Source organism: Pleurodeles waltl, chromosome 1_2, assembly GCF_031143425.1.
Source record: "Pleurodeles waltl isolate 20211129_DDA chromosome 1_2, aPleWal1.hap1.20221129, whole genome shotgun sequence".
In the NCBI taxonomy this organism is placed as follows: Eukaryota; Metazoa; Chordata; class Amphibia; order Caudata; family Salamandridae; genus Pleurodeles; species Pleurodeles waltl.
This window is the reverse complement of record NC_090437.1, coordinates 179702219-179714510: the sequence shown is the minus strand read 5'-3', so window position 1 is coordinate 179714510 and position 12292 is coordinate 179702219. Positions and strand designations below refer to the sequence as shown.

Genomic DNA, 12292 nt, shown 5'->3' with positions numbered 1-12292 from the left:
TTCGACTATAGAGCCTTGTCCAATCATTGAATGGATGGATGTATGGATAGAGATTGGAGACATGGCTGTATGGCTCAAAGAATGAATGAATAAGTAGTTGTTAGGTGAGGAGTGTGTGGATGAATTATTGAAAGAATGGATGGTGATAAAGTAAGGCCGTTAGTTACGTGGTGCAAATGTTCCAAGTGCACTGACCAAAGATGGGCGCTCTGATTTTCATTTTAGCTTCTCCATTAAACCATCACCCTTCCTAAACTCTACCACCACCATTCCTTGTGAAACTTGCATAGTCTCTATGTATTAAACACAGTGTGTTGATTTAGTGCCTCAAACGATTAAACACAAAGCATTAAGCTTTGGTCTAAAATGGGAGAAAGTAAGAGATAACCATGTACAGGCCAGATGGAACAATGAGAAACCAGGAAAGCTTGCATCCATTCTGCCCTCTATTTGACCACGTTGTGTAATACTAGGCAATAAGATTTGTCACAGTGCCTCCTTTTTCTTCATCACCACATGAGAGCATCTTGAAATACATCAGTTCATGGTGTGTGCTGCACAAAACAAAAAATAGAGAGATAAATAGTTATCTAATCAGAGTTTAAGGGCAAATATTAGGTGTAACAAAGACAAGTTTGTGTGCTCAGACCTTGTACCCTTGTGTGATCTTCATAAGTGTGATTTGAATACTGATGTAAACCTTGGTTGTCTTTTCTTTCCCTATTCTCTATAATATATAATATATGTAGTCCTTTCTTAGTGCGTAACATATGCTTTGCTGATATGGGCCCTTAGTTAGAGATTGGAGGATGGCATACTCCATCACAAATGTGATGGGAGTTTCTTCCTCCTTCTTACAAGTCCATTATAGTCCATGGCACTAGTAATAGGGGGAACGGGATATCCATCAGACTTTGACAAAATATCATACCACCAAACTCTATATAGGACCCATTGTGTTTTTAGACATAACTCCTCTGGAACTACTTCAGAACCTTAATATCGTTACGGAACATGTTTGTCTCAACTTTTTAAAAGTAACTGAAGCGATGTGTTTTACCAAAGTGTGTTTCAAACTATAAATGGTTGTGACACCAAGTTATGTGTTGGAGCAAAACAGAATTGACTTGAAGGTTTAATAAGAGATAGGCTGGATTACAGGGAATCCTTTACCAAAGCTAAGGCCCGAAATGTTTCCCTACCCCAAAATAAATATACATCAAACCAGGTTGCATTTAAACATTATCCGTTAGTCATTCTGAAAATATGACTAGACTTTGCCTTTTGGTGTCTGGGCCCTGATTCTCTTTAGCAAACCTTTTTTGATTTGCGTGGTCCAGTTCTTGTGTACAGCACAGACAGACATTTCCCTGTGGCCAGAGGGTCCCCAGAACAATAGAGGTACTTTATCTGACAACCATTGGTCTCATCCACTTCTCCTTCCACCTCACCTACTACACCCCATCAGCTAAACTAACTTTACAGACCATCAACAAACTGAAATTATAGGAGGAAATTGTATTGTTTACAGCATTATAAGCTGGTTAACACATCGCTTTACCATCACCTTGAGAACAGATATCATTGTTTAATTGTCATCCAGTTTGACCCCGAAGTCTTGATAGTATTTTGGTGCCTGTCAGGAATATTTTGCAAGTTGTTCAACGCATAAATTTTGAGTATTTGTGCACTTTGAACTGTAAATCATGACAATACCATATTATTAACATAATAGGTGTCTCCTTATAACATTTCCACATTAGACGAGAAACAGCTGCTGGGGCAGGATTCTTGAATGTCTAGGTAATGGTTAGACTCAAAAGTTGGCCCCAGGAATACGTCTGAAACATTACAGAATTCTAGTTCTGTTTGTCAATTTTGTCCAGAAGAAATTTTGAAATTCTTATCTCGGATTTGTCGGAGCACAGAAACAATCAGAGATAATGCCCTAATGTGTATCAGACAGTTGTATTTTCAATGTGCTTTATTTTATTGTGCCTATATGTGCATCGCCACTCTACCCAACCGTGTCAGTGTGCTTTGTTATATAAAATAAAGATGGAGATAGTAGTCTCAAAGTACAGTGAAATGGCAGGAGAGAAACAGAACTGAAGCTATGCACAGGATTAAAATCTAGTAAAATGTAAATTAAGTGTTTCAAAGGGAACAGGTATGGTGAGAGGAGAGGGAGCAGATCAGGGTTAAATAGAGAGGTAGAGAAGAAGAACAAAAAGGCGGGGTGAATAGAGGTAGGGAACGTTAAGTGAAGATACATAAGAGACTAGGTAAGAGAGAGGAGAGTGTGTGAAGCAGAGATAAAATATTATTTCATAGTGCCTGTCAATTCATATAGCAGTAAACTAGAAAGGTTTATGATTTCTTGTGAAAAGTTCAGAGGTTTTTATGGCATCTCATTTCTTTTTGGGCAATAGAGAAAGATTGTGAACATACACAATGAGCTTTCAAGGTTTTGTCAGGGTTACTTTGATTCTTATTTATTTCCTCTCGAGATTTTTATGATGGATTGTATGTAGTTTGGCTGTGCTAGCTGATTTGAATGTGATTCTGACTTCGGTGGGATAGCTTTACAGTTCATATAGTGCTGGGATAATGTGGTTGTTTTTTAGGTATCTGAGACCAGACGACCTACTGAACAGATAAAAGCCATTACAGGCTAGACCAAAACCCTGGGAACTTCAAAGAGAGTAGCTTTCCTATAATTATTTTGGTAGATTGACACACCTTGGACAACAATGTGAAATTAAATTGGTGTAAAGAAAGGATTGTGCTTCTTAGGTAGAATGTTGATTGGCTGCTTTCACTCTATGGTTGATTTTTGAGATCACTGATAGGAAGGGGTTTGTTCAGATGCCTGGTGATTTTACTTTAAGTGACATGAGGAGGGTGAAATCATAAGATTGCAGCTTCTTTAGCCATTCTGTGGTTGCATTGTTTTTATTCATGGATCAATTCAGTTTTCGCAGGAAGTAGTTTAAGGACATTTGTAGCCCCCAGTGAAATATCTGTTACGCCGGTGTAATCTTCTGTAATTTCTAGCATTTTGCATTACACATGATACACTAACCTTTCCAAACTACGTCATTACACTAATATAATTAAATGCCGTTGGTGCAGAAATCCTTTCAGAGTAACACAGGACCAGCGTGAATCATCAGAACGTGAGTGGCTGATGCCAGCAGGACTTGGGTACTTTGAGCTATTTTTTAGCACAAATAACTAATTTTGTACTAAAATATAGTGTTAATTGCTAGTTTTCCATTTTACATATTTTGCTTAATTTTTGTGAAATAGCAGATAATTTAGAAAAGGGAAATTACGAGAACTTTGCACACCCTTACAAATTTGTGGACATCCGGTCCTGCACTTTTTCTAGACAGATTTTTAGGGTATGGTCATCTTGTGGGGACTTTGTTTCCAAGTAGACATGGATGTCCCCGGTGCACTGGTACAACTCAACACCCATCTTCTCCATTAGGTCACTCAAAGACTCCATATAAAAGACAAATAGTGTTGGTGTGAGAATAAATGGACTCCACAAGTGATAGTGATTGAGTTGAAGCAGCTGGTCCTATTCTAACCAGCTGTGTGCGGTTAGGGAGGATGGCAGTAGATCAACTGAGGACTTTTTCCACCATTGCACATGTGGATTTTGCAGAGTGTAACTTTTGATGATCAATAGTGTTAACGAGGGTACATCCAAACAAGAAGAATGAGGAGACATGTGCCCCCTTTGTCCAGACTGCTATGGACATTGTCAAATATTGTTAAGATATCAGTTTCCAACACATTCCTTGTGGAAGTCGGATTGGGACTATAAAATCATTTTGACAATAGGGTTTGTTAGTTCAAATACTACACATTTTTCTATAGCTTTTCCCAAATGTAGGAGGTTGGTATTAGGTATGTAGTTTTTTCTTTTAACAATTTGTTATTCTGATGTAAGACTGCAATTGCACCCCAATAGCAGTCCCTTTCTGTGTGTGTGGCTTAAGCTACTTATCATAGTGAAGAGCGTTTGAAGCATCCAAGATGTTGTTTCATTTAAATAATATTGGTAAGACCTGTTTCTTCATAAGACATTCTATTTTTTCTTTACAATGTTTCATGTTTAAGAATAGTTTTATTTGGCTATAAAACACGTTTTGCTTCCATTTGAACTCCGAATGTTTCTCATCAAATCATTATTTTTCATATTTTATGATGCAGAAAACAGATTTTGAGAAATATAGTGATCATTTTAATTGTCTTACTTTACAAGACACACACTGTTGCTTTCAATGCAAACAAGCCAAAAGAAAGGCAGCTTTCAATTATGGTCCAAAAAGTTTTATTCAACATTTCCGAGCATTTTTCTAATTTTGCTATTATTGAAATTAGCTTTTAACACAAACAAAAACTTGGAACAAATGGAAAACCATTACTTACTAAAAAACATATGGAAAACCAATACCTCCTAGAAACACATGGAAAACCAATACATAATAAAACAAATTTGTATATTTATGGAAAAGCACACATAAACACACTTGCACATAAACAAATTCACACACAAACACAGACAGCAGTGTCTTTGGATTTTATAGATGTGAGATTGTATATTAATATCTTCAAAGTATAGGAACAACATGGGTTTACTGATGCCGTTTGCAGCTGTAAACATGTTGCTCTGCATTGGGTATTCTGATATTTTTATGGCTATAGGTAGAGCTCAATGAACCAAGAGACTGGTTATTCTTTTGGTTGTTTTTGAATGTAGATATAACTAAAGTGTAAAAAACAAATATATGGGTTTTTGATTGTTTCAAAGTCCGGTAGTTATCCTCACTCACTTTGGTAACCTCCTTCTTGGATAAATGCACATGAAAAGTGGGTAAATGTAATAATTTCCTAGAAGACCTAGTTAAACATGGTTTACATCAATGACAGAGAGTGTTTAAGGCATAGGCAAAGTGGCCAATTGCTGAGGGCCTCCACCTTCCAAGGGGCCTCCTAGGAAAGTGAACTTTTGCTTTGTCTCACCTCTATTTCTGTATGTCGACCTCTCTCCTCTCTTCATACGTGTATCTCAACTCTCTCTTGTCCAGATCATTTTAAGGATTTTTGGGACCCGGCGCAAGACATATTTTTTCTTTCTTATAAACACTTATTGGTTTCAACTTATTGGCAATACATACAGTTAACGTTTTATTCCTCATACAGATAAGGCGCATTTCAACAGTTTTTAAACAATCCTATTTCTGAAGTTTTTTTGGCTTCATGCAGGCATAAAATAGCAGAAAATGGGTAGTAAGATGCAAAGTTGTTTGACGGATGGGCCCCCAAAATAGGTCTTGTCCAGGGCCCAATAAATCCTAAAGTTGACCCTGGTTAATGTTGTTTCTTCTTTAATTCTTTTTATACTTTTCTCATCAGGTGGTTTCATGGTTTTAACTGGGAGGGACTGAAAGCAAGAAAACTTCCTTCACCTTTAAAGAGAGAGGTAGAGTATGTTACTACTTCTAACAGTGGGGTTGAGCATCTTCAAGCTTCACTTATGCAACATTTCTGAAAAGTATCATTTTAAATGGTTCAGTTCTTCATATAAGAAAATAATGGCTATTTTACAAACCTCACACATTGGTAACAAACTTCTAAGTGCATAGACAGATTTAAGAGAAAATATTCTCTACCACAATACCTTTTACCAGTTGTGAATCAATGTTTACCTACATTTTTACATTGTTTAAAGTGTATTTTGGAGCACTTCTGCCATATTTCAGATTTTGTGGCATGAAGTACGGTAGCCATAATGTTGGTGTGGTTTGCGAATCACTTGCATGATATTACAGCTGTAGCCTGCTCTACGTTCTTGCAGCGCTTACCAACAGTTTTTGATCAGTAGCTAAAAGAACCAGTGCATAGGGCAATTTCTTCTTCTGGAAGTTTTTGGGTATTTCTAAGAGGTCATTTAGGTTCTGGTGTAAAGTTCAGGTGCACCAAACACTATGGTGCAAATAACACGTGTTTTATACACCCAGTTTACAAACTTGTGTAAAATAAAACACAGAGCCGCGGGCAGAAAGTTTTTTGTCACTGTTTTGCTGAAACTAACATGTTAGCAAAACATGATATAGGCCAAAAAATGCTCAGTTTATAATAGTCACTGGTGCAAAAAGGGTGCAGTCTGTTTTTGCTCTACCATCGGGTCTACATGGCTGTTATACATGTTGCTGAAGTAAATGTCACTGTAATCACCCCAGTAGTTATGGCACCTTAAGAGCTTAGAAAATGCACCCAGATAACATCAAATATATGTGTTTGTAATTTGGCAATGATATATGATGCACTCAATGACATGTACTTTAGATTTGCCAAAAACATTGGGCACAAACCTGTAAAAGAGCTAGTCTGCATGTTTAAAAGTAAATGTACATCTATTGGCACTTTCGAAGGAGTGTGGAGCTATACCAAAAGTATCTCCGTGCAGAAAGTGGAAAATACATTTGTAAGAAGGCTTCTGGATGTCTCCCAATCAACACCTGCAAGATGCTGTCACAAATGAAGTAGGTCTTGGCTTCGTAGAAGAATAGGTTAAATTGCAACCCCTGTTGTTATGAGTTAGATTATGGAGAAAACCAGAGGCACACTTTTCCAGAGCTGTATTGTCTGATGGTCGTGCTGCAAATAATGCAACACATCCCCTGGTTGTTTTATGTAAAACAAAGGTTTAATGATTAAGGGATATCAGAGCTCGTCTCACACTCTGAGAACTCCATGCATTTGACCCTCTCCGCAACTAAAGAATTGTTTTACAAGCAATATTTATCCATGCGCCTGGCAAATTTTGATACAAGGGTCAATGGAATCATCCAAGGGTCGTGGTTTGCATATTTTCTCTCGTGTCCCTGTGATGGTAACTCTGCACAAAGCATATTGCACTTTGCTTTATTTCGTCACTTTTTACTACACAAAGGAGACGTCCCTTGCTTCCACTATTGTGTGAATCTAACACCAGATCCGATAAGATGGCTTTTGCTTTTTTACAGTGCTTAGGGAGCCCAGAGATATGTTTATCCAGAATCAATTTAATAAAAAATTGCCTTATTGATCAGCAACAGATATTGAGTGTACAGGTTTCGTCAGCTCTCATTGTTAATTTATATGTATATTGAACTACATCTTTTTAATGAAAGCTCTATTTAATTCATTTTATTTGCTGTTTATTATTGGTTTTATGCTCTTGTATTCATTGCTTTTGTTATGCCCTTTTATGGCTCGCTGTAGCTGAGTAATGTATTATTGTCGGACTGTCTTTACTCTGCCTTATATTCACATGTCAATATATTAAACACTAGTAATGTCCGAGATCTCAGATTTGGATTAATATTGTCAACGTCTATTTAAAATCTCTCTTCTCTTTTCAGTTTAAAGGGCCCACTGACCATAGCTATTTTGACAACTACCCTGCAGAAGAGGGGACAGTTCCAGATGAATTGTCTGGCTGGGATATTGATTTTTGAATGGCTGATAGAGCATAACCTTAAGAAGTCAATGAAGAGAAACAGAACAATCAGAATGGGACTCGGTGAACCTGCAGAGTCGCAGGAAGGTCTTTATGCAGGTGCCATTCAGTGCGATGTGTGAGAAAAGATTCTTGAATTGCAGAAAAAGTACTCAAATTTCCTATGTGTAATCAAAGAGGAAGCAGCCATGTAAGAGACCTAGATGCTGTACTAAAACAGGCATACAAGTGTGCTTGCATTGACTTCTATTTTGAGAGCTGAACTGAAGAACCAGACCAGCTCTACCGTGGGAGAAGGCCTTCTCACTGAGAAGTGAGAAACGCAGCTCATCATTTTGTACTTCCTAGGTTGATTTATGGACACTGAGCTTTACTTATGGACTATTGGATTTTCTTGTGAAGTGGTGTGGAGCCTTATTATTGACGGAACCTTTCATTAAAGGATTGTTTCTTTTGTATTATTTGCACTACTTTGGGATAGATTATTAATTTAATATGTATTTGTTATGGAAATGGTTTGGTGAAAGACATTTCAGTACTAAGACACAATTTAGAATTTGAAAATAAAATTGAACATGGTTACCATGTGGCTTTGAAGACGCGGAGGGGGAATGCATATTCTTTTCAAAGATGAAAAGAAGTTCAGGCTACGGAATTATGAAAGTAATTCTCCCGAAATATCCAACAATAAACCAAAATTAAATAAAAAAGACAAAATTGTGAAAAGGAATCTATTAATGTATGGCCGAGATAACTTTGTGACTTGTGGGATTGTATCTTAGAAGTACCAGAGATCTATTTACTAAGGACAATGATAGGGTGGTTAAGAATTCCAACTTTGTTGCAAATATATATATAAGATGTACAGTACTTCAAAAAGGTCGACTTGTGTATTACGTTTCTAAATTCATGCTAAACTGCAGGCTCAAAATCTCTTTCATTCAGCCATTCTACACCCTATAAACATTACAAAAACCATTGTGATCGTAAGACCTCCTGGGTAGCCATATGCTTCTAGGAGGTATTCCAATGCCAGAAATGTTCATGCCACCCAGGAAAGAAATAGTTATCACAAAGCAAAGAATGCATACATTCTAAAATGCAGTCACTAATTGATTTACGAATAACCGAAAATTCGTGGTCACAACTGTACATATATCATCTCGGTTTATATAACACTTGAATAACAATTTCTAATATTTCCTGTCTTCATAAAATACAATACAACTCCTACGGCCACACCCTCTGTGACTGTGTTTATAATCACATGTTTTCAAGTGGCTTCCTGTTGATTCTGACATTTGTGGCCTGTCCTGACACTGACTAAGGCCCTGGTATGGCTATTGGATAAATAACCAGACTGGCTCATGGTCTCACTCATCGTAGGGGGTCACTTGCCAATTATACTATCAGCAGTAAAGTGGGACTAGCAAGGCAATCATTTTGACAGCCTTAGAAATCCTAATACAGGTCACAAGCACTCTACATGAGTAAAACAAATAATCATTTTGCAAAAAAGTTTAAAATGTGTCATTAGCAAGTTGCGCCTAAATGACAGTTTGCTCAGAAATATGCAAATGCAATTTGTTTCTGAAAATTAAAATAACATAATGATGGAATACAGTAAAACTCTGGCATTGAATCATAATAAAGCTTAAATTGTATTTTACTGTTGATTGATCAACTAAGCAATAACCACCAACACTGTAAACCAGCACCATAAAGGCCTTGTAAACCACTGATTACGTACACATTTTCATATAGCTAAAGAGACAGAAACACATAGCTGTACCTTTTTAAATTATTATATTTCAATTTAGATAAAAAAAGGAATGGTTTACAAAACACAAATAAGGACAAAATTCGAAGAGTTTTGTATGTCTGATTCTTTCAGTGGTAGTGATATATATTGTGATTTAAATGTTTCTTAAGCTAGACCTTGCCTCTGGATGTAAAAGAGTGCATTCACATATGTAAAATTTGGATTTTTAATTCTGGAATAGGAAAGGAGGAGGGACAAGCATTCAAAGAGTGTAGAAGAACTAGTTTCTCCACCGTGACATGTTTTCTTTGTAGAGGCAATGAAGAGAAAAATACAATGCAAATGTTCTGTTCTGTCTAAATTTAAACAAGCATGTTTTCCATGATGGAAAATCTGCCTAGCTAGGGTTAGCGTTTCCAGATGTACCACTGGAAATCTATAACTGGTGTTGATTTACACCACTGTGCCTGAAAACCAAAACTATTTTGTGCATGAAAAGAAAACGGGTAATTAATGGCTGAAGGGAACATATTTCGGTTCACTTAAATTTACAAATGTCTGTTTTTACTTGTAGTGTTCATACCACACAATTTAATTGTTAGGTATCTTGTAAAGCATAGTACTGATATTGTAGTTCTCAATGATCACCTATATTTTTTAAAAACATCCAACCGTGCATAAGGTTAATAAAAGGAAACATTTATATTTATTAAAATTAATGCTCTGGGAATGTGGTAAGAGGAAAGACTCAGGAAGATGCGTCTCCTCCAGGGTCCACAACTTGGACACCCTGGCAAACATCATGATACTGCCAGAACCATGAACAATAAAAAAAATATTGCAGCTGATAACTCCCAGATCTTCAATAGCTGATGGCAAATGTCTCATTGAAAAGGAGAAGACTGTAATTCCTTTGAGAAGCCAGATGTGCACAACAAAAAAAAGATGGTCACTGCAGAGGTTCCAATGCATATCTTTGACTGCTCGATGGGGTGGACTATACAACAGGCGGCATTTGATGACACGAAGGTGGCAAACATGACAGAAAATTTCAGATTAGCAAGCCAGAAGCAGATTGGAGGTGTAGGCCACTGGAAATGGGAGCAAACTCTCTCTTGAGACTCATGGACCACAGTGGGACAGAAGGCAGGCCCTGAAAGGAGCAAATCGGCTCCACATTCCGGAGTCTTGGGATGAGTGGCGCTCATAAAAGAACTGCCCCTTGAGGCCACAAGATTACTATGATGTCACAGGTGCTCCTTAGTGGAACACGGGGAGACATCCACCCCCCAGGGCTGCAATACATTGAAAATCTACTATTACATGGATGCCTGGAGCTCCCATGCACTGGCCTTGATCTATACCATCTTACAAAGCCCACAAATTAGCCTAAGCCTCCCTTACCAAACTGAGGTGCTCACCATCCCTATTGCTTGTTTTGGGTTTGGACCGCTAGATAGCTACTGCGAATACCATGTATATACTGTCTTCGCCCCCTCTCCTCCCATCAAAGCACACACTTCTCAAAGGTCTCTTTTGCTGACACTAGGATATCTTCCTATGACCCTATCGGCCTCACATCATAAAGCTGTTTTGAATTGTAGCTGCAAACCTTGAGACACCAGTGACAAACATCACAACACTGGAGTATTCCAATACTTTCATAGAATGCCAAGTGTAATAAGCTGATAGCCACACTCTTTAAATGTACCAAAATGGTGGCAAATCGTGCACCCCAAATCTGCATCCCTCAAAGAAATGCTACAGGCACTAAGACCATAACATCCACAACCACAAGTGGGAGCTATTCCAGACATCCAAGGAGCTTAATATCACTTACCTCCACTCACCATCCACAAACGAGGGCATACAAACACTGCTGTCTGAATTCCGTAAAGATATTTTCTCTTTGCATCAAGACTTTAACAAGGCACTCTCTGATTTAGACCACTTGCTCCAAAAAAAAAAAAGACTTGATCAGATGGAGAACACCTTAGTAGAGCAATTCCATGAGAATGATGAATAAGCTCTCCGAATGGATGCCTTGGAACTACAGCACCATACTATGAGGACCTTTAAAATCAATTATGAAGCAACAAGATATCCCCTCAAGACATTTCTAAAGAGATATCTAAGGCTGATCTACAATCTATGTATAAGCGCTGTTCACCAAAATACTACAGCTTCCTGAAGACAAGTCAACCTGCCTGGACTGTACCCATAGAGTCTACTCAAACATTTCAAGAAAGACAGAACCTACCACCAGATGCACTGACTGAAGGTCTTCTCCCTCACCCTTGCAAAGATTAGGGAATTCAAGGAAATCACCGCCAACCTAGAAAGAGCAAAGATCCTCTATCAAAGGGATTACCCTTTCTGCCTCTTCATTACCATCAAAGGAAAACACAATGCAGTAAAGGAGGTGCAAGATGCCTGTGAAATTCTTGGACTACAGGACCCTTCGTCTCACCAACATGAGGAGGCACAACCAGCTCTAAACAAACTTAGAGGAGGCTTTTGCACCCAGAAATCAACTGCCTCATTCAAAGAGAGTAGATGACTATGACGTCAACATGAGCGAGATAACCATCTTGTATTATCAATATAAAGATCTGCTTGTTTGGATTTAATGACATGCAGAACTTAATCTTGGGGGGTGGAGGCCCTCATTTATTTTGCGATTAACCCCTACAATGTATGACCTCCAAAAAGATGTGGCTGGCATATCATGACTCCAGCAACTGAGTACGTTTTTTTGGTCAGTTGTCTACCTGTAGTTTTGAGTTTGGTTGTAGTGTCTCTCAATTTATGTGCATGGATGTTGGTATTACCACTTCACGAGACAAGTAAGAACAGGTTCAGCCTCAATATTGGGGGTTGGCTGCATGATACGAGGAATGCTGAATGTATGCTGTCATTCTCGAGAAATTATGCTTTATTCAAATTGTTGGTTCTAGGAGCCTACCCTCAGTGAAAAACCACCAGTAAAGAATGATTCCCCTCTGTCT

The 12292-nt window shown here is 38.0% G+C and overlaps 1 protein-coding gene across 1 annotated transcript in view; it reads left to right on the top strand.

Moving 5' to 3' along the window:
- PRKG2 (protein kinase cGMP-dependent 2) overlaps positions 1-8185 on the top strand; it is a 791389-nt gene extending 783204 nt beyond the window's left edge. Inside the window, exons 18-19 of the mRNA XM_069237440.1 lie at positions 5434-5500; positions 7425-8185. Of these exons, the coding sequence (XP_069093541.1) occupies positions 5434-5500; positions 7425-7520 (163 nt within the window). The 3' untranslated portion in view covers positions 7521-8185. The remainder of the gene's footprint in view (positions 1-5433; positions 5501-7424) is intronic.
- Positions 8186-12292: the final 4107 nt, after the last annotated feature.